Source organism: Tachysurus vachellii, chromosome 20 (assembly GCF_030014155.1).
Source record: "Tachysurus vachellii isolate PV-2020 chromosome 20, HZAU_Pvac_v1, whole genome shotgun sequence".
NCBI classification, from domain to species: Eukaryota; Metazoa; Chordata; class Actinopteri; order Siluriformes; family Bagridae; genus Tachysurus; species Tachysurus vachellii.
The window spans coordinates 11049342-11075969 of record NC_083479.1 but is presented as its reverse complement, the minus strand read 5'-3'; the positions used below and the strand labels follow the sequence as shown (position 1 = coordinate 11075969).

The 26628-nt window shown below is 37.0% G+C and overlaps 1 protein-coding gene across 5 annotated transcripts in view; it reads left to right on the top strand.

Moving 5' to 3' along the window:
* The window catches only part of ntm (neurotrimin), a 368272-nt gene that overhangs the window by 301013 nt on the left and 40631 nt on the right, over positions 1 to 26628 (top strand). For all 5 annotated transcript variants that reach the window (XM_060896152.1, XM_060896150.1, XM_060896151.1 and 2 more), the window contains one exon: positions 11523 to 11755. In XM_060896152.1, coding sequence (XP_060752135.1) covers positions 11523 to 11755 — 233 coding nt within the window. The remainder of the gene's footprint in view (positions 1 to 11522; positions 11756 to 26628) is intronic.

Genomic DNA, 26628 nt, shown 5'->3' with positions numbered 1-26628 from the left:
TCAACACAACAAAAACTGTCCAGGAATGATTTGAAAAGCATTTCCGAGTTCATGGTGATGATATTAAGCCTACAAACTCCCCAGATCTTGTTGACTATGCACATGGTAATGTGTTGAAATTTTAATTAAACTCAAAGTTCAGACTTTTACCTTTGTTTAATACTGTATGTGTTTTTTTTCCCTTACACTAATTGGTCCAGTTAAAATAATCATGAATTAAATTGTCATTTTTAATACTTGGTTTCAAATCCTTTGCATTCACCGCCTGCCTAAAGTCTAGAATTCCTAGTTATAGTTTTTTTTCCCTGGTGATGTTCTGCCAACCCTTTTTCTATAGCAGTCTTTAGTTCCTGCAGGTTCTTGGGGCATTTTGCCTTCGGTTTTGCCTTGAGCAAGTAAAATGCATGCTTGTTTGGATTCAGGTCAGGTGACTGACTCGGCCATTGCAGAACATTCCACTTCTTTGCCTTAAAAAAAAAGTCTTCGGCTAGTTTCAAAGTATAGTTCAGGTCATTGTCCGTCTGTGAGAGTGAAGTGCTGTCAAAATCCATTTGAAGTATTTGGCTGATTCTGACCAGATAATATAGCTCTATACACTTCAGAATTGATCCTGCTGCTTTGGTCAGCAGTCACATCATCATTAAATACAAAGGAACCAGTTCCACTGGCAGCTCTACATGCCCACTGCCGTAAGATGAGGTTGTACGCTTCAGATCATGAGCAGTTTTTTCCTTTCTCCATGCTCTTCTCTTCCCATCATTATGGTGCAGGTTGATCTTTGCCTTGTCTGTCCAGAGGATGTAGTTTCAGAACTGCACAGGTTTTCTTTTTTTTAGCTAATCATGTCTTACCTGTGGTTTTCATCTTGCAGTAAACCCAATGTGTTTACTCTGAAGTCTTTTCTAAATTGTTCGACACACTTTGACACAGATACTCCTACCTCCTGGAGTGTTTTCTTGATCTAGTCAGATCTGTATGGGGCTTTTCTTCCCTAGGAACCATAATTGTTTTCTGCGGTCTTAAAGACTTTTTGTCTTCTTTAGCTAACCAGTGCATTTGTTCTAATTCTGGCTGTTTACTGTACCTAAATCTTATACAGCGTAGTGATGGCAGGGCTTGCTCTTTAACCTTATTGCGATTTAAAAGCAGAAGATTCCACATAGAGATGGTACACATGAATTCAACTCTCTTCCTTTTATCTGCTTAGGTAAAGTGTCACAATGCGGCAATAACCCACGCGCGGTCATGGAACAGCTGCAGAGCCGGTTGTAACGCCGAAAGTCTGCACATATTCATTATCACGCTCATGTTTATATTTCCATTCATTATTACGATCATATAACTCTGAAATACTATGCTGAAGTGCTGAAGAAACAATCATTTTGTCAATATCCAAACATTTATAGACCTAACTGTATGAGTTACAGTATGTGCTTTTATAAGGGACTTCATCTCACCCAAGGATTCCTCAATGACTTTGAATTCTAATGGGTTTTATTTGCAAGGGGCACCTTCATCCGTGCCACAGCCCTCTAAAGAAGACGAGGTAATTTTGAGCTAAGCTGTAATCCTCTCGGCGCTACGCTGTGCCAGGAGGCCAGACTGACCCCAGATCAGGGCGAACCCCGTCGCAGATGATCACACTGTCACACTTCATCTCTAGCTGAGTGAATCCAAACGATTACCTAATTGTTCATTAATTGTCCGATAGTATTTTCTCAGTGTTTCTAATTTTTTCCCCCCCTTCCTAGTTAAGTGCATGCCAAGGTGACTGTCATGCTTTTTGTAGATGCAATTACAACACAATTACAAGTTTAGCGAGGTAAAACACATGTCCAGACATGTCACGGAGGAGCGTGGAATGGAAGAGACTTAGTCCTGGATAATATAATAACAAGTCCAATATGAGTAAGGAGTCATAGATTTATTTCTTAAATTAATTAGATTTTTTTTGTGTGTTTCAGTTAGAGGGATTTTCCCCCATAGAGACAGTTGCATCAGAGTGTATGAAATGTATCTGCTTTAAAGAAACAAAAGAGATAAAAGTTTTAGGATTATCACTCTCACTATAGCCTGGAGAACTTTCCAATAACACTAGAAGCATCACAGTTATTATTAGTAGTAGTAGTGGTGCACACCGAACAGTGCAGACAGGTGGATCTTTGTGGCGTGGGATGCCTGGGGCTGATGTACACAGCATTATGATCATTACTCTCTTGAGCTGTGATTGGGCATCTAAACTGTTCACGGTTAACTGCCAAGAGCTGGAGATGTTGTGGTTAAAAAAAATGGCTTCTCATTAAAGAAATTATATTCTACAAGCTGATGTTTTTTTTTTCCTTTTTCGTAGAACTATCTTTTTATAACATTTTATACCTGTGAATGGATGTGTTTTGTTCAGTATGAGGAGCAAGTGCATGTTGAATAACACAAGCATTTGTGTTAGGTTTATTTCCACAGATGTGTTTACTTGTTCTACACTGTCAGATTCATCATGCTATACTTGTGTGCACCTGTGAGTGTGTGTGTGTGTATATGTGTGTACACCTGTGTGTGTATGTGTGTGTGTAAAACATTTATATTGGCAGGCCAGGAGTGATGGCTCTGGTGGCTTGCTCGTGTGTTGGAGAGGCTGCCTAAAGGATAACATGGTTCATTCACATCGGCTTAGGCTTTCACTCTACCCAATGCCATTAACTATGCCACACACACACACACACACACACACACACACACACAGAATAATTTTAAAACACATACCAGAGATTCTAGGCTTTCATCTTCCTTTCATCAGTATGAGAGTGCTGTGGGAGAGACAGAATGAGCAAAGTTAGCAGTGTGTGTGTGTGTGTGTGTGTGTGTGTGTGTGTGTGTGTGGATATAGCAGGAAAAGATAGTGGTGACTCCTGACAATGTCAATTGTTTTTGTCCAATGGAGACAATTGTAGAGAAGCCTCCAATTCCCTTAACAAGTGTTCCATCCTGTCTCTGAGAGCCTGGGGAAGGAAAAACAAACAAACACACAACCCCACAACTTCTCTGAGATCCATATTAGCCACCAGGTACTCTGAGCTACATCTTAAGGCCAGGATAACCACCAGGAAAAATAATATGTCCAAGCCTTGGAATAAGAGTCTATATATTAACTAATTAACTTGTTTTTCCACAACATTAAAATTAATGTAACTATAAATGGTTAAAAAGTATGGTGATCTTCAGCGTTCAGCGTTACAACGTTCAGTGGTACTGTATGTAGCTTTGACATGACATTGATTCATTTATAACTATAACAACTGCAAAGCACGTTGCTATGCTTTCTTCAATACAGGTTGTATTAATAAAAAAAGAAAACACTGTCACATGTTTTTCCACTTAAAAGAATTTTGTCCACTTATTTTATTATTTTTTTTTTACATTTCGTGTTGCTGGAAATAAAGCCACACTCAGCATGGTGATCTAACTCATACTTTTCACTCAGTCAGATATTCAGCAGCAGCAGTCACTCGTTCCATTGTTCTTATTCACAGCATTGTGATTAACTCTAATGGGGAACGCTGACTGTTCTACTTTTTTTAGCTTAATATTAGCATTAGCATGCGTTTAACAACAGGGTACTATGGGTAAACTCTTAAAAGGAAGTAGCACTCATGACACCTCCTGTGCCATGGATATATTTTTATTTAATTTGTAATAACTTGATCACCCATATGCCATTGTTCCAGGAACCAAAAATGCATGCTAATAAAATGTCCTCAAGTGGCTTAGATTGTAAAAGCAGTGCTTCTGATGAATAAATGAGGCATCCTGCTGAGAATTAGCATCAGAATTCAAATCAAAAGGCATAAGAAGATTATATCTCTTGTATAAATGTATGATTAGGCCTTGCACTTGTTTCAGGTTTATGGATGCTGAAAGTCTATTCTTTAGTCCTTCACAATAAATGCAGCATTTTTTAAACTCTGTGATGGAGACTCTGACTTTTTGTGCAGTTTATAGTTTTATTTCTTAACATGCTGATGTTAAATGTAAAACAATGTGTTTTACATTCTTCATTCTGAACAGAAACGATATTTTTATGAGGCATTCTCCTTCACTTTTCTAGTGGGTTCAGTAGAAGCCAAACATTCAGTAGAATGTTCAGTAGAAGGGGGTTCAGTAGAAACCAAAACATTCAACTCTGGTGGCTTTTCTCTGTTTCTGATAAAGTCTGATATAAAATGAGTCAGGACTCTTTCAGCATGAGACATTTTCACCTTTGTTGGGATAAAGCTACACTGAACAAGCACTTGATAGCACCATTTACTTGAATGTATAAATGTTTATAGAAAAATAAACAACTATTTTTGTTTTTTTTAGAACTTTTCATGTTGGGCTAAAACAGAAATACCTATAAAAACAAATTCTTAAAGCCCTAAGTGAGCATATGACTCGTTAACCACCGCTGTGGAGATCGACATGACAAAGACATTTGATGCTGAACAATGCTGATGCTTACAAAACATTTATTGTTATTTATCTTTTTTTTTAAGGTATCGAAACTGGTTACTGTTTATTAATCCATAAACTGTTTTCCCATGCTAATTTTAAACAATTACTAAAAACATTATCAATGATCTATCTTGCTAATTGACCGAATCACTTCAAAATGCTTTTATGTTGATGACTAAATCCTAAATATGTCAAAATGCTAAATTAGAAGAGATAAGCAAGTTAGCAGTGAACAAAATCTGTTTACGTCAATTACATCTGGAAAACAGGATGATCTCATTTAACTAGATCTAGCACACTAATCATTAACACAGAAAAGCTTTAGCTTGGTTCTTCAGTTCCTCATTTCCTCTTCTCAGTCCTCAGCTATTATGTTGTACCATGAAGTGTCGCGGTTTCCACAGAGAAGCGTGAAGAGAGGAGGAGCACAGTGAGAGGGCAAGGTGTAGGACTGATGAAGATGCACAGGTGAAAGTTGATTACAATCAACCTTCATGTCTACATATGAAAAGCTTATTGTCATATGTTCTCTACTTCACCAGGCCTCATGATATATAAGGAATATTGTACTGGGGCTAAGCAAAATTATTGATTGCTCGTTCTAGAGTAAAAAAGTTCTGTCCTCCATCTCTTTAGATGGAAACAGTTGAGAACGAAATATAAAAAGGATTAATTATCTTCTTTAAATATGACCACGACTACAGTTGAGACGTACAGTTGTATTATTTCACATTTTATTTGCTATATCTAATGTTCATTGGTCAGAAGCTTGGTGCAAAGGACTGTCAGTCTGAGATTTTTATGTTTGTCTTATAATTGGAGCTTTTTCCTTGCATGCTAGCCTTTCAAGTCATGGTGATATATGATTCTATTAATATTGGATGTACATATTTACTACCCGATTCCTTCAGGTTCTTAATAAAATCCAGTGTTGCTGTCTTAGGGTTCAGCTGAAACTCAGACCATAAGTCCAGAGGCTAGAAACTATTTTGAACAATGCAGATAAGTAGAAGTCTTTATTTTATGACTTACAGTATACTGTACATTACAGCACAGTGAAATTCTTTCTTCGCTTTTCCCAACTTTGGAGGTTGGGGTCAGAGTGCAGGGTCAGCCATGATACAGCGCCCCTGTAGCAGTGAGGGTTAAGGGTCTTGCTCAAGGGCCCGACAGTGGCAGCTTGGAAAAGATCTGAGTTGCTTGGGTTTTCCCATGGTAACAAGGACAAAAGCGTATTGCTTCTAAGGGTAGGCCATTTTAAAGCCAATATGCATCTATTAAACTTTCTTAATCGAAAACTTTCTAAAATTTCTGAAATCTTCCGGACTGTTTAAAGAGGCTCCCATCTTGGTGTATGTTTTAAATTGCTGGAAAACAGATCCGGTGAATTACAGCTGAAATGACTGTGTCTGTATTTGATTGTTTTAAAATGATCCCTGATGTGATCAAAACAAATAACCTGATTGCCTTACCAAAAGAAATGTATTGTAATATGAAATGTGTGGAGCTGGAAAAATTACGTATATGTAAACATTTGACCTCGGTTGTAGTTTGCAGTGTGATTTGTTGATTGTTGGATGAGAGGGAAAAAAAAGATATTTTCCTGCTGTTTCTCCATCTTTAAAATCCCGGCTACAGCAGACATCTAAGGACATCTTTTCCTGTATTCAGTCCTGATAGAAAAGTGTTTAGGTTTAGGCTATGATGAAATCACACTGAAACAGAAATATATCCCTCTTTTAAGCTCTTTTGAAAATTATGTTTGGACTCTTTTAGGACTCCTTTGAATTTAGAGAGAATTTTCTGATTTCCTGTCAAAATTACAACTTTGTTTTAATGAACACGTTTAATATTTTTCAACTTACGGTTTATTTATACTACCAGCGTTCTGTAATTTCTTAATTTCAGCATTAAGTAATTTCAGCATTTCTTTTTTCTGTCTTTCTGTCCTTCTTTCTATTCCACAGTACATTGTAAGCCATGATCTCATCGCCACATATGCTTTGACAGTCATGTTGTGTGGAAGCAATGCTGGGACTTATATATAACTTCTATTCATTTTATCTCTGAATCAATTCTCCAGTCCAGGATGACTTAATAATTAATGGTTTATCTTGGTCATGTCATAACCAAGGCAACAGTTGTGCTCATAGTTATTCTTTTATACATCTAATCATACTTTGGTGCATTTTTATATTTCTGTAAGATTTACTAGATATTTTTAGGTTTACTGACTCATTGTTGTGCTTTCGGTCTTTTTGAACACAAGCCCTGTGTGACAGTAAGACAGTTCACAAAAGCATCACAGATGTTTCCTCGCTCTTTAAGAGAAGCCAGCAGTCTGCAGTGCAAAATATTACATGTTTATCATATTAGAAACAAATTTAAAAATAGCCCCGGTTTTCTAAAGGCATGCATTGTGTTTGAAGAGAACGCTTTCTTCATCATTCATGCGCATGCAAATTTAATCTCAATCTGTCACAGACCCGACCCTCCCTCCTTCAAAAAAGAAATTGTTAAACCTTCTTTGAACCAGCCACTGATGACACTGCATTAAAAATTAACTCCTCTAACCCATGCCAGGATGAGAGCAGTAGCACATCCCATGATGAGAAACGCTGCAATATATTTTCATAATGCATGAACATTACAGTGTCATGGCAGAAAATGGGCTGAGGCTGTTTATTTGGGATGCTTAGTTTTGCCGCTCTGTGCCTTTTAGATGCTTCCCAACATGATGAAAGGGGAGACACTTCATTTGGATTAAATTGGCTTGCTGTCTGGTCTGCTCTGATAAGGGACTATAATGCAGAATTATTTAATTATATATGTATTTGCGGGGTTATTCTGATTTGCAGCATCTGTCCAAATGTACAGCGCTGGAATGTTTTCCGCATTCGGTCAGGTAATGCCGTAGGTTCACTTTACAGAAGACAATGACTTCACATTATTATGATTATCATGTAAAGCAATGGGCACACATTCAAACCCCTCTTTGGGAGTTTCCAAATAGAAGTGATCCCCAGTCTTAAACACCATACGGGCCACTGTGTGCCTTTTATTGCATCCTACGACAGAATAATATTCGCATTAGCCGGGGATATGAGACCAGTCATTTCCTACGAGAGCCTATAAGCTATGATTCCAACATCAGCAGCAGTCAAGGAAAAAAAAAGCACAATGACTGTTAGAACTAAAGTGTTTGTCTGGCCCTGTAAAAGCTTCATTTATATCTGAAAGCTTATGATTAGATAGAATAGATCGACATGTTTAATGTTATCATCATATAATACCCTGTAACACCATATAATAGGCACAAAAATGGATAGAGAATGCACTTTGACTAGTGAGGTTGCTTAAGGGTCCTTCGTGTATAGTCTTTAATACACACCAATACTAGTCAGAGCTCGAGCTTGAGTTAGTTCTTCCTAACTACCTGAAACAGACATGGATACACATCCTATCCAGGGTTTTTTCCAAATTTCCTCTGTTTTTCAGGTATATACTTCAGAGCCATTGTGACCAGGATGTAGTCCTTACCTTTAGATTTAGATTTATGGCACTTGGCAGATGCTTTTGTTATCCAGAGCAAATGAATTTGGTGGTCAAGGGCCGTAGTTAAAGACCCAGCAGTGGCAGCTTGGCAGTGTTGGGATTTAAATTCATGCCCTTCCATTCAGCAGCCCAAGGTCTTAACCATTGATCTACCATTGTCCAGTCCTGCACTGTACTGTTATCACTATTCCTGCCGCTGCAGCTCATCTGCTTCACTGTTCTGAGATGCTTTTCTTATCACCACAGTTGTACCGAATGATTATATAAGTCACCATTGCCTCCTTGTCAGCTTTATTTAGTCTAGCCATTCTCCCCTGACCCTGAGTCTAATGAACTGTTGCTTACTGGATTTTTGAAATTTTTGAAATCATTCTGGAGATTGTTATGTTTGAATGTAATGTCTTAACTTATCTGACTATATTTCTTCAAATGAATTGAATCCAAGAGCAAACCCGATATGATTCATCCAGCACACGAGAACCCTGTTCAGTCCAGTGATCTTAACACTACAGAATTTATATGAATACTGCTAGTTCAGAAGTGTATTATTTATAAAGGCTTGTTGGCATTGAGCATAAATCTCTTTGTTCATGCACACACACACACACGCACACACACACACAGCGCTTACCTATATTAGCCATGTTTTGCTGCACATTAAACAGAGCACAAAGAGCAGAACAGGCTGATCTATTATTTACATATTATCTGTGTCTACATGAAAAATGAGCTTACGCATTGCCCTTTGATTCTTGCAAGTGTATTTCATCCCTTGTTTTGTTAAATTACAGATGCAACAGTTCTCCACTCTTTGTATATTTCATTACTTTAGTCACCTCTCATTGCCTTTGAGTGCTCCACGTCCCTCTCTGCTACCTTGCGGCAGCTCAGGTGCCTTTGTTTAGTTATTATGAGGAGCAAATCCTTGCCCTGATGTCTCACTGCTTCCATCTACCCAGGGATGCGATGGTTTTTTGATATTATAGACATGATGAATGCTCAATTTGTCAATGCATTTCTAAGCAGGAAAGGAAATAGCTTGATGTCCAAACACCAGAATAAGCACGGGAGAGTGTGTTTAATATTTTCACAGACCATGAACTGCAGTGTATTAGGGGAAAGAAGACGGTGGGAAAACATCTGATCTTTCAGATGATCTCAATTCCTCTCTCTTTTTTTCCCTCGTGTGAGTGCTGCTGCAATCTCGTCTCCCGTGATAACAAACGCCCTTGACTATCGCTGAGCGCCTCTGTCTGCCAAGCACAGCCACAATGAGACACACTTCTCTCATCCCTGTCCCTGTGGAAACTAAAGGACTACAATGCTCTACTTATCATCGAACCACTCTGAAATACGATGATTTATGGTTTGTCCTACAGATAATGTACCTTAATTAGAATAAAGTGTGCGTTATAAAAATGTGGATGGTGTCGCCAAATACTAGGCTATGATCCTTAGAAAGATAAACACACCCACACACACACACACACACACACACACACACACACAATACACACACAAACAGAATTGAAAGTGGCCCCTGCTTTCTATTGAATGGCTAATCAGGCAAGTAATCAATTAAATGCATGATTGCTTTTGATTTTAATAGCTCTATCATTTAGCAGGAGGATCTGCTTTGGGCTGTGCTGTTAACTGTTAGGAATAGCTGTAATTAGACACAGCCTATTCTCATTTAGCATGAGCCTGTAAGTAATTAGCATCTCATTCTCAGAGATATCACCTTACTGCTGTATCCATAATATGCAGTGAGTGCATTGTTCTACAATAAAATATAGCTACAGGAAGATTGTTGAATATCAGTTTTTCGTGAGGTCACTGCTTTTAATAAACATGGAGGAGCTCAAGCTTCGATCTCTGTATACTCGACTGTCTGTGCTGTTAAACAGCTCAAATAAACTCTTGTCTTATATCGTTCAAATTGATTCTTGCTTCTGTGCTTGTAAAAATGTAGAAGCTAGACCTTCTGGTATGAGACCAGTGGGGAAAGACTATGAAGGAACTTGTATTAAATGCCTAATTTCATCTTTATTGATATCACCGGTTTTTCCATAAAAATAATAGCTCTGCTAAAGCTAAGAGAGAGCCAGGGACTACAGAGTACAGTATAAGACTGGCTTCATGGTCTAATGAGCTAACTTGTTCGGTTTGAGGTAGCATTGCTCTGATCTTATGCTTTATTTAATATGGCTACTATATTAATATGTGTCTGGGGAATGCTAGAAGGACTGTAAGCCTTCCCAGCAGTGCACATATTCAGCTCAGGGTACATAGATGTACTTTCTGCATAATGAAGAGACATGCAATCTCATTGAGCAAATAAATCATGCTGTTGTTGATTCTCTGGTCCGTCTGCTCTCTGGGCGATTTTCACTCATATGGTACGGAAGCTTGCATAAGTATTTACACCCTAGAATTTTTCCTGTCTTGTACTGGAACCGAAATGAGCTTAAGTGAGATTATATAGAAAGAGTCATACGGCTCATAAGACGAGGGGGGATCTATCCATCCACCTATTTATTCATCCATTTATTCATCCATCCATATATCCACCTATCTATCCATCCATTCATTCATCTATTTTCAGTACTGCTTAAACTACTGTACACATGGTTGCAGTGAACCTGGAGCCTATTACAGGGGACTCAGGGCACAATGCAGGGGCCACCTGCACACACACACACACACACACACACACTCACACACTACAGACTCAGCTGGGGAATATATTTCAAAATGTCCATACAAACATGGCTGCCAAAGACTACACTCTCAAACAACTATGAATCTTGTCACATTCACAGTCACCTCATTACCAAACACACACACCTGTATAGAATCACTACACCTATTTAAAGTAACTTTCTAAAGTAACTTTGACTACTGTATGTACCTGCCTGAATTTACCAAGCCATGCTAGATGTTACTCTGGTTCTAAAAGTACTTGGATCTCATCTGTGATTGTGGATGTTACCATGCTGTTGATTTTAGCTGATTACCTGTCCTTTACCTGGTTTGGGTTAAATTGTTGGACATTGTTTTGGATTTGTCTGCTAGATTCTTTAATAAAACTTCAGCTTCTGCTTTTGCATCTTTTTCTGCAATCCTTACCTTATATATATATATATATATATATATATATATATATATATATATATATATATATATATATATATATATATATATATACTGTATATATATATATATATATATATATATATATATATATATATACTGTACATGTGTGTGGGTGTGTATCTATATGTATTCCGGTTCAAGACACAAATCCCAGTTAAATCCATTTCAGTTCTAGGTTGCAACACTTCCTTGTGTTAAAGGGGATGCCAATACTTATGCAAGGATTTTTAAAATTATATTCTTGTATATCTATTTTTGCTTTTCTGCATTTCTGCTCAGCAAAAGTGTAACTCTGTCATATCGTCTGTCTTTCTCTCATGCAGTTGTTCTCAAGGCAATATCGTGACGCACACGGCCTGGCTGAACAGGTCCAGTATACTATATGCCGGCGAGGATAAGTGGTCCGTGGATCCCCGAGTCAGCCTGGTCACCCTGAACCGTGACGAGTTCACCATCAAGATCGAGAACATAGACTTGAGTGACGAGGGACTGTACGTGTGTGCCGTTCAGACCAGCAGCAAGCCCAGAACCACCTCTGTCCATATTATTGTGCAAGGTGAGCTGGCTTTCCACCAGCATACAGTATGAGCGCTTTTTTACTGTCGCGTTCCTGTATGTGGGGTTTGTGCAGACTTATGCAGTGTTATTAACTAGAGCTTTTTGTTAGCAGATTCTTCAATATCTGGTACAAACACCTTGAACTCTAGGTATGATATTACATTTTTTAATGAAGTGGATAATTACGCAATTAATGCTGATGGGCACAAAACCTTGGAGATTTCATTTTTTTCCTCTGCTCAGTGGCTCTTATGTTAATGTGATTGATGGCAGTGTCATTGCAGTAGGCTGTGCACTGAGACGTGACAGCACAGCATTCAGGTACAGTGGAAATTTAGGAATCTCAAGCACAGCAACCCAAAGCGCTTTACCATATGGCATTTATTTTCAGGTTGATTCTATCGATCGAACTAATTATTGCCTTTACTTCGATGTGCGTTGAAGACAATAGCAGCGTTTCATATATATAAAGAGTTAAAAAGGTAGTGTGGGTACTGTATTGTGATGAGAACCGACCCAAAATGGAGGGATGTTAGTGTTACCTAGTCTTTTATTTCTCAATTTGACAGTATTTTTTAGCATTCGTATGCCCTAAATTTTAGCCGTCTATAGTGGAACATAGATCTGCAAAGCAAGTTACAGTGTATCTGGTTATCACAAACATTACTGCAGCTATAAAACAGCCATCTGCCAAATGCCTTGTTTATTTCTCTCTCTGTTGAATTTACACATAAAAACAAAAATACAGCTTGTCATGTTCCCAAGAAACTGTAAGTCCCAAAAAACATTTTAACCTTCCCAAAATACCTTCGCCTCCTACTTGTATAAAACACTAGTGACTACTTACCAAACACTTTATCTTGAGCTATAGATTTTTATTTGTTAAATAAATTATTTATTTCTTAATTGTTAGGTGCAGATTTTGCGGATCCATAACGTACGTGCCGTTGCTACGGAAGCAATGACGTATATGATGTATTAGAATAGGCGCTTTAAAATACGGGTGTTTTTTATGTGCTTTAATTTTTTCTGTGATTTGTACAACAGAGCTATTTATATGTTGTATCAGATGGAACAGGATGCAACATTTTGGTGTTGAAATAATGCCGTGTATTGATTAGTCAAACTAAACAGTCATCAAATCACCATCAGGTCCTGAAAAAACTGAATTGAAACTGAATGTTTCAGATTGTGTTTGATTTGTATATATATAGGGATTTGACTACAATATATTATATATATATTGTTCTTGTTCCCGATTCGTAGTTTTCCTACGGCGATTTCTTACCCATAACATAAAAGCCACTAATATTAAGTTAGACTGATTCCCAAATGGCATTGTGTACTCTGTGTTTGTTTACTGGCTCATTTGGATATAATTGAATAAAATTGCAAACCTGACCCTAGTGTCCTATTTAAAGCTATTTGTATTCTAAAGTATTGGCACCCTCAACTCGTTCACATGCTAGCATTATCACAAACTCGCCACGTCTCATGCTCAAGCGTGTGAAACCCTGAGGTAAGAATGCACCTGCCTTCACTTTCAAAGCATTTTATTTACATTTTGAGTGATATTTTAATTATTATGTCTATCACTGGTCACCACCTGACAAACTCCTTCTTTCACAGGAAGCATTTATTTGCATAAAAATCTTCACTCCTGCTGATGAGTTCTTGAAATATTCCCTTTAACTGCGAATGATCCTGAGTAGGGGTGTGTACCCAGATTGGCTGTGCTCTGAAGACTCGATTAGCTCTGTCTCTCCTCTCTCACATGAGCGGAACAGAGCCCTTTAGACTGTAGCAATTAGACCAGAACCAGATCAAAGACCAAAGAGCGGCACATATGAGCAGATGTAAGCTCTTAGTAGAGAATCTTAAAGCAAAAGTTCACTATTTCTCCTCTGCTGACCTTCTTAAATCCATCCTTGTCCTGAAATTGCTGTATACAGTATGTCTAAAACATTAGGACGTAGAAATATATTTGAACAGCAACAGATACTGACTAGCTGACATTCAGAAGACAAAGAGCTGTAATTATGTTGCAACTTCACTTTATTACTTGGAAAGGTTTATTCGTTGCAATTCCAGCCAAACAATAATTTCCTCGTAACACTAAGATTATTAAGGTTATTAAGTCATCAGGAGGAAAGGAACCAAAGAGGTTGCACTTTGCAATGACTGCTCCTATTGAACAATCCATCGAAGCCCGATCTGCCCTGTTACCTTGGCAACGTGGTGCCAGAATAGTGGCGTGATTGAGAGAGCTTAGGGATGTGTGAGTGTTAAGGTCAGCTGATGCACAACTCCTGAACACAAACACAGACACAGCGCACATTCTTTAAAAGACAACTCACACTGCTATGGAAGCGCTTTAGCGGCCGTTTGACAGATTGGGACGTGAGCAGCTGGTGAGAACGTGTGCAAGTGAGATGGAGAGAGAGAGAGTGACAGAGAGAGAGGGAGAGACAGAGAGTGACAGAGAGAAAGAGAGACAGAGAGTGACAGAAAGAGAGAGAGAGAGAGAGAGAGAGAGAGAGAGAGAGATTCCAGCGTTTCTAGAGTAAACAACACATTTCAATAGAAATCCAATTTGCTCTCCATATGTAAAGAGCCCCAAATGTCTACTTCTCATTTAGAGTGAGAAACGAGTTAGTAATGGCCCATATGAGGACAGATTATGCAAACACTGAGACGTCTTTGTGAATGACGGTTTGCGCTGAAGACCATGCATGCTAGGTGCAGCCAGCACTGCATCTTCAGAAAGCAATTTTATTTTATTTATGTAGATTTTCTCTTCTTCATGCACATGGCCCGAGGCAAATAAATCCAGTAAGCATTTAGCCTACATGCTGTCCGATACGGACGGTCTAGATGAAGCTAAGTTCATTAAGGCTTTAGACAGCATGAGAGTGAAGCTGTCATCTCTTGTATTTCTCTTCCTCATCCTCCCTCTCTTCATCGCCCCGGGGTGATTACCGCGTATGTGCGGCTCTGTGTCTTTACTGCCTCTGGGCTTAAAATGCTTTTTAGAGCACTTGTTTTCTCCTGCTTTCTCTTCTCAAAGGTGTTAATGCGCTTTTTGTAGCATCACATCATCAGTGTGTTGTGAAAGCTTGCATTAATAAGATTAGGTGTGAGGATCGTACATAAAATACACGGATTTGAGTAATATGCTTGGTTTGGTCTGAGCTTAAGGATTCTGTGATGCTAATAAAGGCAGTAAAGTGGAGTATCTTAGATCGCATACAGTGCACTGTGCTAATGTACTGATGATTGTCTCAAATCAAACATAAATGAACGTAAAAATGACCCAGCAAGTAAGAATATCTTGAATATAGTCGCATTCAAGCATCAAACATTTAAAAGATTACAAGACAAAAATCTGATATTAAAAAACCTATTTCTAGTATTTATTTTAGAAAGAAGTAAAATTCTCTGCAAGTAGCATAAGAAAGCTTAACAATAGTTAAATATATCTAGAAATTGACTTAATAATCTTATATTTGAAATTGTCTTAATAATCTTAATAGGAAATAAGCCATACATTTAAGTGCATTTGACTATATTCAACATATTTTCAATTTCTAATGTCATTTGTTAGCAGCAGATAACACATTGCTGTGAAACCAATGATACAATCGAAACCAATGATACAAGCCCAAACATTTTTGCTTTCAATTCATAGCCACAATGTGGCAGTGTCATTATTCTGTATGTTGAATTTCATTCGTTCATTCATCTTTAGTAACAGCTTTATCCTGATTAGGGTCACGCTGGATACAGAGCTTATACATGGAACACTGGGTGGGAATACATCCTGGATGGGATAGCAGTCTATCATAGGACATCATACACACTCACAGACACACACACACACACTCATAAGATAAAATAAGTTTAGTTTACATAAAAACAGATCTTTCCAAGATCTTTCCTTGTTTATACTAGACTTAAGTAAAAAAAAAATCTAATTTCTAGATTGAATGCTATAGAGCGAGAGTGCTCAAATCCTGCAAGGATGTTGGTGCTGATGGAAAATATAACAATAGATGTCAATTTAGGTGTGTATGGTAGTATAGTGCAGTGGTAATGTGTCTGTTGTATTAGCTCACTGTTAAATATGAATCAGAAAATACACATTAAACCGATTGTGTTAATGTTACACAATTCAATCGCATGGCACATTTGAAGTAAGTAAATTCAATGAGTTGTTTTTACTTACATCGTGACACGTCCACATCTGATATGTACGGCAGCACTGGCTGTAAAATGTCAAATATTCAACAGTTCCTTTTCTGGTTGGTTTAGCACATTATTCTGGTATTAACAGTAGTCTTCCTCTCCCTGTGATTCCCAGCATGAGCACAGTGCTTGCACTAGAAGTATGTGAAGTACACCATTGAAGACGCAGCTTCTGTATTTTGATGTTTACAAGCATGAAAAGATGTACATTTATTTTATGAAGACTTTACTCTACTCTAGTAGGACTTAAGCATACAAAAGACTACAGAAATAAAGAGTCAGAAAGAAAATACAAACAATAAAGGCTGACAACAATTTTTAGGTGAAGAACGTCTGATTTCAAGCGATATGCCGAGTTTCTGTCTGAGCTGAGAGCTGTTTATCCTAACATGCAGCTCTGTCTGTCACTGCCTCTGTCACTGTACTGTAAAAGCTCCTTGACTGTGGCAGATCTGAGCTGAGAAGATGACACCAATGACAAAATGATGTATTATAGAAGGTGTACACTAATTAAAGTCGAAGATCCTCGCATTTTGTTTCGTGCCTCTATGTAAAACGTGGGCGTGAACTGAGCTAAGATCATGTCTGTAGAAGCGCATGATGTTTATGCCAAAACTAATCCACAGCAGTCCAAACAGCCGAGCGTTGGAAGTGAAGGAACACCCCACAGGTCACGCAGCAGCCATTTGCTGCACTCGGCACTCGGCGATGCAGAACAAGGTCAAAGCCGAACATATCCAGCGTGTCCTAATTTTCATGCAGGTTTTTTAATTTTTTTTTTTTTTTCAGCTGTGGTTAGCATCTGTGTGTATGAGTAAAAAGCTCGAATTGCCTCAAGCCTCCTGACTTCTATGGCATCCTCAGTCAGACTTTTTATACGTGAACACTTCGAAGTTTTTAAGGCAGATTTTAAGGCCTCATGTATGTGTGGAAACTTCATTAACTTCCATCATGACCTCGTGAGGAGCCGAGCCATTGTGCTTAATTGCACAGACTGTGGGTTGATCAGGAGCAGGGCATAAATGCGACAAAAAAAATGTGATTTGAATTAAACTTATTCAGAAACTGAGGTTAATGAGTGCCGGTATAATCACTGCCTACAGAGCCTGCCTGCGTCTCCATGTGCTGTGTGGTTAGTGCCCACATACATGTGCAGTGCTCCAAGACTCTAATATTACCTAGATTGTAATGAAATATTTTGTAACCATAGCAACAACTTTAGCATTGCAGTCTGCACTACATCTCTTTGGTGTAAATGGATCTACACGTCTGATGTACATAAACTAATTTTGCTTTTATAAAGATCGTTAAAATAATGATTGTAGATTGGACTTTGAGTTAATTTGAGGGGAAGAACTTTTTATGTATTTTATTATGCTTTGTATGGAAAAAGTTGCCAGTTGTTGCAGACTCAACTATGTGGGTGGTAAAACAATTCTTATTTAGGGGTCAGTGAATAATATATAAGCAAGCATAATGTTGTAAAAATAATATGATAAAATGTTGAACTCTATGTATATGCCTCAAATAATTGAACATACATGGTTGGAGTGTGGAAAAAGTCAATGTCTATGTCTAAGGTTTACTTCAACTAGCACGTCTTCCCTATTTTTTGCATTTATAAAATAAATTAATTAATTAATTAAAAACAAAAACAAAAAACAACAACAATGTTTTAAACTCATGGTGTCTTAAGTATGTAACCTAGTGAAACAGCATTAATGTATCCAATGCTAGGGATTTAAGCACTTTTGTGCGTCGCTCTGGATAAGGGCGTCCGCCAAATGCTGTAAATGTAAATGTAAACGTCGATTAGTAGTTAGATACTGAAATAAATTGTTGAATCTCAGAAATAAAGAGATATAGCAGACAGTGTCTACAGCAAAATACTGCAATTCAATGTGCAAAATACAGGTATTTCAAGACAGTCAGTGTTAACAGACAGTTCATATTAACCTGGATGGCCTTGAGCAGTTAAGAACAGTAGTTGTTATACAGTAGATTGATGTTTCTGGTTTAGTGCTTCTCAGACTTTTTGCAGACAAGGACCCCTAAGAATGGAAAAAAAAATACCCAAAGATCTTCTCATGAACTATTTAAATATTAAGCTCATTATTCAAAGTGCACAATAATATTATTATTGCATAATAATAATAACTAGAACGTACATTTCCTGAAAAAAATGTGAATGGTGCTTGCACGTGGCAAATCCCGGAGGCTAGTCGAGACGAGCATGTGATGTCATCTGAATACTCTTAAGGAAGTTTTCCTCATTGTGCTGAGTGTTTTGATATGTCACATGTCCATGTTGTAAAAAGCTTTTTGATTTTGCATATTTTGGGGGCGCACAACTGGAAGGCCAGTCGGTACACCAATTTAAAACTTTGTTCAGAGTATCACCCTAAAGGAGCTGGCCGAGTTTGGTGTAGATAGTTTGAAAGCTTGCCGAGTTATAAACCTTCAAAGTTTATAATGGGAGTCTATGGGAAAAAAGGTCACTTTGATCGCTTATAAAAGTCATAGCACACCTCTCCTCAATGAGCCGGTCGATTTGACACCTCATTCATGGGTCTAGGACAATTTTTTTTTTAATTTTTGGAGCTTTTTATTGCAGCACCTTTCACCAAAGTGGATTTAATTTAATACATTTTTATTCAAATGACCATATAATTAATATGGAATATATATATATATATATATATATATATATATATATATATATATATATATATATATATATATATATATATATAAATAATATATATTATTTATTATTTAATATTTATATTGCTGTCATCTATCCCTCCGTCCATCCATCTATCCATATTCCATAACGTTTATCCTACACAGGTTCTCAGAGAACCTGAAGTTTACCTCAGTGCACTCAGGGCAGGAGGTGGGGAAACACTGGAAAAACCATAGGTGGTTGTAACCCCCACCCCCCACACACAAATAAATAAATAAATAAATAAATAAATAAATTAATAATAAATAAATAAATAAATAAATAAATAAATAAATAAAAAGCCCCTATTGTTGTGCTTCATTTAGAAAGGCAGTGTTCTTGTCGGTACAGAGGAAAGAAATCAAGACTGTAGGCTATAACCATGTTTAAGCTTTATTTCATATTTGACCTTTTCATTTTGTTCCTGTGATAAATCCTGTATATTTATTTACGTCATGGTAAAAGCCCAGATTTACAGAAACCCTTGATGAGAATCTCTCTAGAGGCATTTTAGAGCCGGGTTTTGCGAGTTTTTACTGCAGCAAGGTAAAAAATGTACTGGTTTTAAAAGGGGCATATTTTCATATATTAAAGCATGTATGGTTTAGTGATGTGTTCAGTTTCTAGTAAAACTGCTTTTTAGTACATCGCTTTATTACAACCTAAAAAAAAGAATACTCCTGGATAGAATTTATATTAGCTATAACTCTGCTTGCTTTGTTTTTAACTATCACTGCCTAAAAGTCTCAGATCGGTTATTCTGAACTCGCCCCTTAGAGGCTGTTACGGATGGCGGCTATTTTTGTCTTTAATTTTTGAATATAAGTCACCTACAGGGAGGATTACAGCCCAAACTATGGCAGGGAGAGTTTTATCCTCTTTTACCATGGATTATGGGATATCTGCCATAAAAAAAACTGCAGCCCCCTACCCCTTGTACAGTTGCTGCAGGATGTTTTCTATAACGTCTTTCTCTATCTCTTTTTACTTTTCTTTTTTTTTTTTTCTGAGAAGAAGATGAAGTAAATACTCATGCCCTGATTAAAGCTTGTGTATGATAATCAGCTCATGAAAGAGGTCATCATTTGCATGTAAAATCATCTGACATTTCCTGGATGAAAACAATATTGCTGCAGCTGCATCAAATATTATAGACTTGTGTTTGTGGATGTTTTAATTGGGTTATGGTTCACAGCAACACACAAACTGGATACGGGGTCAAAGCCGTGAAGAGAATACTGCGAACGGATGTTGGATCAAAAGTCAGTTTTGTCTCATTTTCTGCTTTTAAGTAACAGTAATTATTAGAAAGTGTAATTACCAAACAAGCTATTGAAACCAATGAGTTATTGATGAATATATAATCTTGAAAAGCTTTTCATCAATCAAGCAGTTTTTCTCCTTAGTGCTCAGGTGATGAATTTAAGAATGGTTTCATTTTTGCAGACTCATTCTTAAAGTTATTCCGCAGTGATTGGACAGGAGTATTAAACACTCTTTTTCATTTTGAGCTTGTCTTTTTGAGGACAAAATGGCTGTCGTACAGCTGACATTTAGGTAGGAGCTGTTCCAAGCTGAAAGGACAGAGAAGGTAAGATAAATATTCCACACAGTAATTTATGGCTGTACCGGCTTCTGGTTTTGGTGTTGGATTCAGGTGTAGTGTAAGAGATTCATTCATTTATTTCAAATTTAAAAATCCCGTAAGAATAAAAACACTGCAATTCATAAGCATTTACACTAGACATCGACATGTAGTTCTAAAAGTAGTACATTTTTTTTTTGTGCAGTCCAGTCTTAATAAACTGAAAACTGGCTAGATTTTCCATAATCAATCAGTGCAGTACTTATTCATGAAAGTCAATATTAAAGTACAGTGTCGCAAATAAAATATTTACATTTTTCAGATTTATGTTCTATTTAATTTCTGTATTGTTTTTCCACTTTTGGCCTGGGATACCTGCCATGTTATAGCTCTGCTAGTAGGAACTGCTTGTGTGACAGCTGTATTCCTCCATGTGACACCTGTCCCAGTTAGAGAATGTGAAGCACACACTTGTTTTTGGAATGGTTTCACTCCTTCCTTGCTGTCACCAGTTTGGAAGCACACCAAGTCCAGGATATAGTCTTACCTCAAATTTGAGTCTAACGGCCTTCTGAGGAAAGAGTAACTGGGTGTTTGTCACCTAATTGCAAAAAGGTGCAGCTTTGTGGAACGAGGCTATTTGTAACCGTCTTTGTTTGGTAATTGTGATTCATAGAACCACCTGTAATCTGTTGTTTCCATTAGCAGCATATATACTTAGATATAGAACATAGAACTTAACTAATTCCAGGTGGACTATACAGTTCTGAACAGTGATTTTCCTGCTCTTCGACACGCAGTATCTGATGAGTGGAGTCAGACTATATAAAACAGGAAGCGGTCTACACAAAATCTCACCAGAACTGTAGTCTGACACCTCGTCTATCTGCATCTACCACCGAAAGGCCAAATTTAGCATTAATAGTAACATGTCCTTCAAGTAATTTGTGTTTATTCATATCAGAAACTTCAAGTCTTTGTGAACTAAAAGCCTTTACCATAGCCCAGCGGAGAAATGTTACCCAGGTATGACTGTATGAAGTATCACTCCAAGTGCATCTCTCTACTGCTCTGACTTTTCTATTTCCCTTCTCTCAAGTTATTTTTTCTCCTCATTTACCAAAGCCTAGGTGGTATTGTTCACTGGAGAGGGCTGTTTGAGAGATTGAGCTCACAGGTGTTGAATTTGAAGTCTGCTGCCTTTCACAGCTCAAACAGATATCAATCACTCTGCCATAGAGAGCTCAGAGCTCCTCAGTCCTTGATTTTAAGGTATGTGTAGCAGCAAAGAGACTGTATGGGGATGTATATGTAAGTAAGTTTACGTGTTTCTCCAAGCGTTTGAAGGAATGAAGGAAGAGGTGATGTCGCCTGGGGTATAGCAAGCAAACCACTCTGATAAAGTGTGAGGTGGGAGTGGGCTGGGCCAGATACTATTAGGTTATTAATATTCAGATACACATACTATTATTATGCTATTTAAGTAAATATATAACCAGTTATTCTCAAGTACACCAATCACCCAGAACATTTAATCCATCTGTCTAATAATGTGTAGGACCCATTGTGGCATGTACCCCACAAAACCTCTGAAGGTGTTCTGTGATTTCTGGCTCCAAGACGATTGCAGCAGATCCTTTCAGTCATGTAAGGTGCGGTCTCCACAGATTGGACTTGTTTGTCCAGGAAATCCCAGTGATGCCTGATCAGATTGAGATCTGGGGGAATTTCCAGACTGAGTTATCACCTTGAACTCTTTGTCATGTTCCTCAAAACATTCCTGAACTTTTTTTGTAGTGTGTCATGGTTCAGGGATACTGTTGCTATGCAGTGGTCTACTTGGTCTGTAGTGTTTAGTTAGGTGATACACGCCAAAGTAACATCTGCAGTAATGCCAGTACCCAACGTTTGGATGGGCAAGGTCTCACTCTCCAGGTACATCAGTGAGCCTTGAGCTCTCATGACCTTTTTGCTGGTTCACCATTTGTCATTTCTTGGATGACTTTGGTTAGAAGTAACCAGACAACATCAGACAACGTCAGTAGAATAGAACACAATACAGTGGATTTGTATGAAAGATAAAACTTACCTTTTACTGACAGAATATAACAGAATCCTGTGTATGTGCGTTCTGTAATACAAACACAGGCAGGACTAAAATCCCAGAGATACTCAAGTGATATTTACTTTACACCACCTCTACATGTATAACCACTCCAGTATGTAGAGAGCTTCAGTAAAACATTCAGCACAGTAATTCCATCTCCAGTTTAACACCTACACAGTGCTTACTTTTCACACAGGTTAATATTAAAGTTCAGTTTTTTTCTGTTAAAGACAATAACGATAATGATGGGACATGTATTTGGGTATTAATTAAAGATAAAATACTGTAAATATTTTATTTGTACTAGTACATTTTAAAATAGTGACTGGGACTTTTTGTGACTGGGACTTTTCATTAGTAAATTAGATGTTAAACATGTTTCTGGTGATGAAATATCTGTATCTGTCTGTGTTTGGATTTAAACTCGATGACATGTCCTAAACTGGAGGATGTTCATTTTTTAAATTAATCCTACCACAATAAATTCCTCTGGGGTAGAAATTGTCAGCACTGTCAGTATGATCTGCGAATTGGTTGAGTCAGTTCCCCAACCTCAACTACATAACCCAAGTTTACAATCGGTCTCTATTTGAGACTTTCCAGTAGACTTAACCAAATGACATATTATTCATATCTGTACATGTATCTGTTAAAAAAATCTAAATCAAATTTTATTTGTCACATACAGTACATACAGGGTAGGACATGCAGTGAAATGCTTTTTGCATCTGTCCGATATATAAGCATAAAAAAAGAATGCAATTTAGGATAAAAAAAATAAACCAAAACCAAAAGGAGCTAGATAAATAAAAAAAGTATAAACTATATAAAAAAACTATATAAAATATGAAAATATAAGTGGAAAAATAAAGTATATACATATACATATACATAAATATACATATACATGAATGTGTATGGTTTTTAAAGATTATCCTTAAAGTGTCCATGTGCAGTATGGTGTGTAAATAGTGTATATAGTGTATAAAGTGGAGCTGTGCAAGTCCAGAGTTAAAGTGACAGTGACAGTCCAGTGTCACATTATTAAACATTACTAAATACATTATTAAACACATATTTTATATATTACACACATTTTATTTTATTATTGTAGAAATGACAATAGTTTAACTGCCTTTTAAAATGCATTATATTTCAAATTTTATATTATAGTTATGTAAACTTTTAATACACTAAGATGTTTAATACAATTATACACTTTCATTTCAGTGTTATTTTTTTTAATGTCCACATCGACAAAAAGCAGCTTTACAGAAATATATAAATTCAGAATAGAAATGATAAATTTAAATTTATACCTAATTAGCAAGCTAAAGGCTAAGGGTGGCAAATAAAAGCTCCCTGAGTGTAAGAAACCTTGAGAGGACTTAAAATGGATCCCATCCTCATCTGGGTGACACTGAATAGTGAGATTATAAATAATTTCCCTATAACTCTATAATTGTGTATTATATAGTTTTAACATGAGGTCTGTCTCGTTAAAGCTACACTGTTCATGACATATTCTTCACCTATTTCCATATAAGCCTTTACCTAATGCACAGAGCTTGCCAGTCAAACCAAACTATATGTACTTTTACGCAGTAACAGTGACATTGACGGCTATAGTGACAGAAAAAAAAACTGTACTGTGTACATGAATCTGACTCACTCTTTTGCCATTGCCCTCGATTCTGCTATGGCAATACTTCATTTTGAGATACGTGCCAAAAATATGAGGTGAGTTAATTTCATGTTTTATATGTGTGTGGAATCTGAATTATATTTACATTAGTTTAAAACATTATTCCTTAGACCCATTGCTAGGTATTTTTATCATTATGACACCGTATTGTGTTTTATTCTACTTACATTGTCCAACAATAGTAACTATATATACTTTATAATTTTACTATACAAACTATAATGCATAAAATTATTCGTCTGTTACTTTATCAATTGGATTTCTTTAACAAAGTTGTCAAATAGTCCATTTCAGTATAGAGTTAGGAGTTACTTTGTTTTCTAAGAAAATGCCATGAACACAGATTTAGTTCCGGTCTCTGTAGCTGCAGTCCCTCCAGACGTCCCTCCAGACGTATCTAATGACTCGGGTTAAAGAAAATCAGTCATCCTAACTGAATAACTACTCAAGAAAGAGTAAAAATAGTTGCTTGTGAAAATGTTTACAGTGCAAAATTATTTATATCTTAGCAACTGCAAACATCTTGAATATGGGCAAATGTAACAAGTTTCTTATTATCAGATTATTGTATATCAAATATATTGAAGATTATTTCATGCACTCGTAACAAACTTCAGATTTTTTATATTATTGGCAGATAATTTTCCTTCTTTCAAGGAATAAATTCTGAGAAAGTTTAAATTAGAATTATCTTATGTGATTTAACTCCTAATAAGAAAGATTTCATACATTTGCCCATGTACAAGATATTTTCACTTTCTAAGATGTCATTTTTTGCACTGTACAGTATATAGCTTTATAATGTTTTTTTTGTACTTTTATTATAAGCAAAACAAAATAAATGTTTATATATTTAATATATTTTCATGTCCTAAGTGAATATTCATGTTTGTTGAATGAATATTCATGTCTGTCATTATCAGATTATTAGTGTGTAATTAATTTCAAAATGTAAATATTTAAGATAGATGATATAAAAGATAGATGGTCTGTCCATGGCTGGGAGCCACAGGAGCTTTCCTGTAAGTGTGCAATGCCGACCTGTGACACAACATGAACAGCACTTACAAAAAAACATGCAGTTAGCTGGCTTTTAGAGGACACACATGTTACTCTTAACCCTGACTGCTGGGGGAAAATTGGCAGATGTCCAAATTGGGTAGAAAAATGGCAGGAAAAAAACACCTATAGCTACAGACTATGTATCTACAGTTGGCTATAATGTGTAGAGAAAATCATTAAAAAATTGGAGAAAATGTCCATACGCAGAAAATGATAAGTCAAGTGGGTTTAGAAATGGACACATCCATAAGGGTCGAGACAAGGACAGTTTCATGTGATAAAACCAAGTGTAAGATCAGATTAATGCACAAATTGTTGCTTTAATTAAGGTTCGAAAGTGAGTATCTGAGAAAATAAATATAATAATGGATAAATACAAAATTGGCCTGAAACCTTCTCTAGTCAATAAGACTCCAATAGACTGTAGCGATACATTGCTAATTATTAATATGCAGTCTTTTTTTAAAAAAAAAATTCTCACAGAACATCTCATTTTCACACTTTAAATAAATGTGGCCTAAGGGTTAAAAAATTATAGTTTAAAATGTGGCTTTATGTTTTTGCAGATAAAGATAAACATGCTTAAATTAGTCATCCTATCCTCTATTCCCTTAACAAGGTTTTTCTTAACATTGCTGTGCTGCATCTCAGGTCCCGACTTAATAACATGGAGCAACCATGACTCATTCATGAGGCTGTGGTTATATATAATCTGTTTTATATATAACATTGAAAAGTGGGATATTAGTTTATTAGTTTGATTCAGCAGGACCTCCCATTGACTTATGTTTAGATTGAAGAGCTCAAACCTGTCCACAGAACTGATAGGATGGCACTACACTGTTAAAATTCCAATTTAGTATGGTTTACTCTACCTGAAGAAAAAAGCACACACATACACACACACACACACGCACACACAGACACACACACGTGCACAAGCACATGCCTCTGTTGGCTGTGTGACTGACTGTGCAATAAAAAAGAGACTCTCTCACAATAAGCACTTTATTGGCTTTGGTTGTTTTGGGTTGCTACCCGTATTTGAAAAATGCCTCACAATGATACATCAAGATTTCTTTGCCCCAGAACTAATAAAGACTGCGGTCAAAACTCTTACTATACTCTTAGAGCTGCCACACATATGAGCAAACTTACAGTTCACTCATCATCAGCTGTCATGTTGTAGCATCTGTGACTGCTCCCCTCTTACTGACTGATACACTCATTTCTCAACTACATTGGATCCTGTTTTTCTAAAGCTCACTCACTCACGCACTCATTTTCTACCGCTTATCCGAACTACCTCGGGTCACGGGGAGCCTGTGCCTATCTCAAGCGTCATCGGGCATCAAGGCAGGATACACCCTGGACGGAGTGCCAACCCATCGAAGGGCACACATACTCTCATTCACTCACGCAATCACACACTACGGACAATT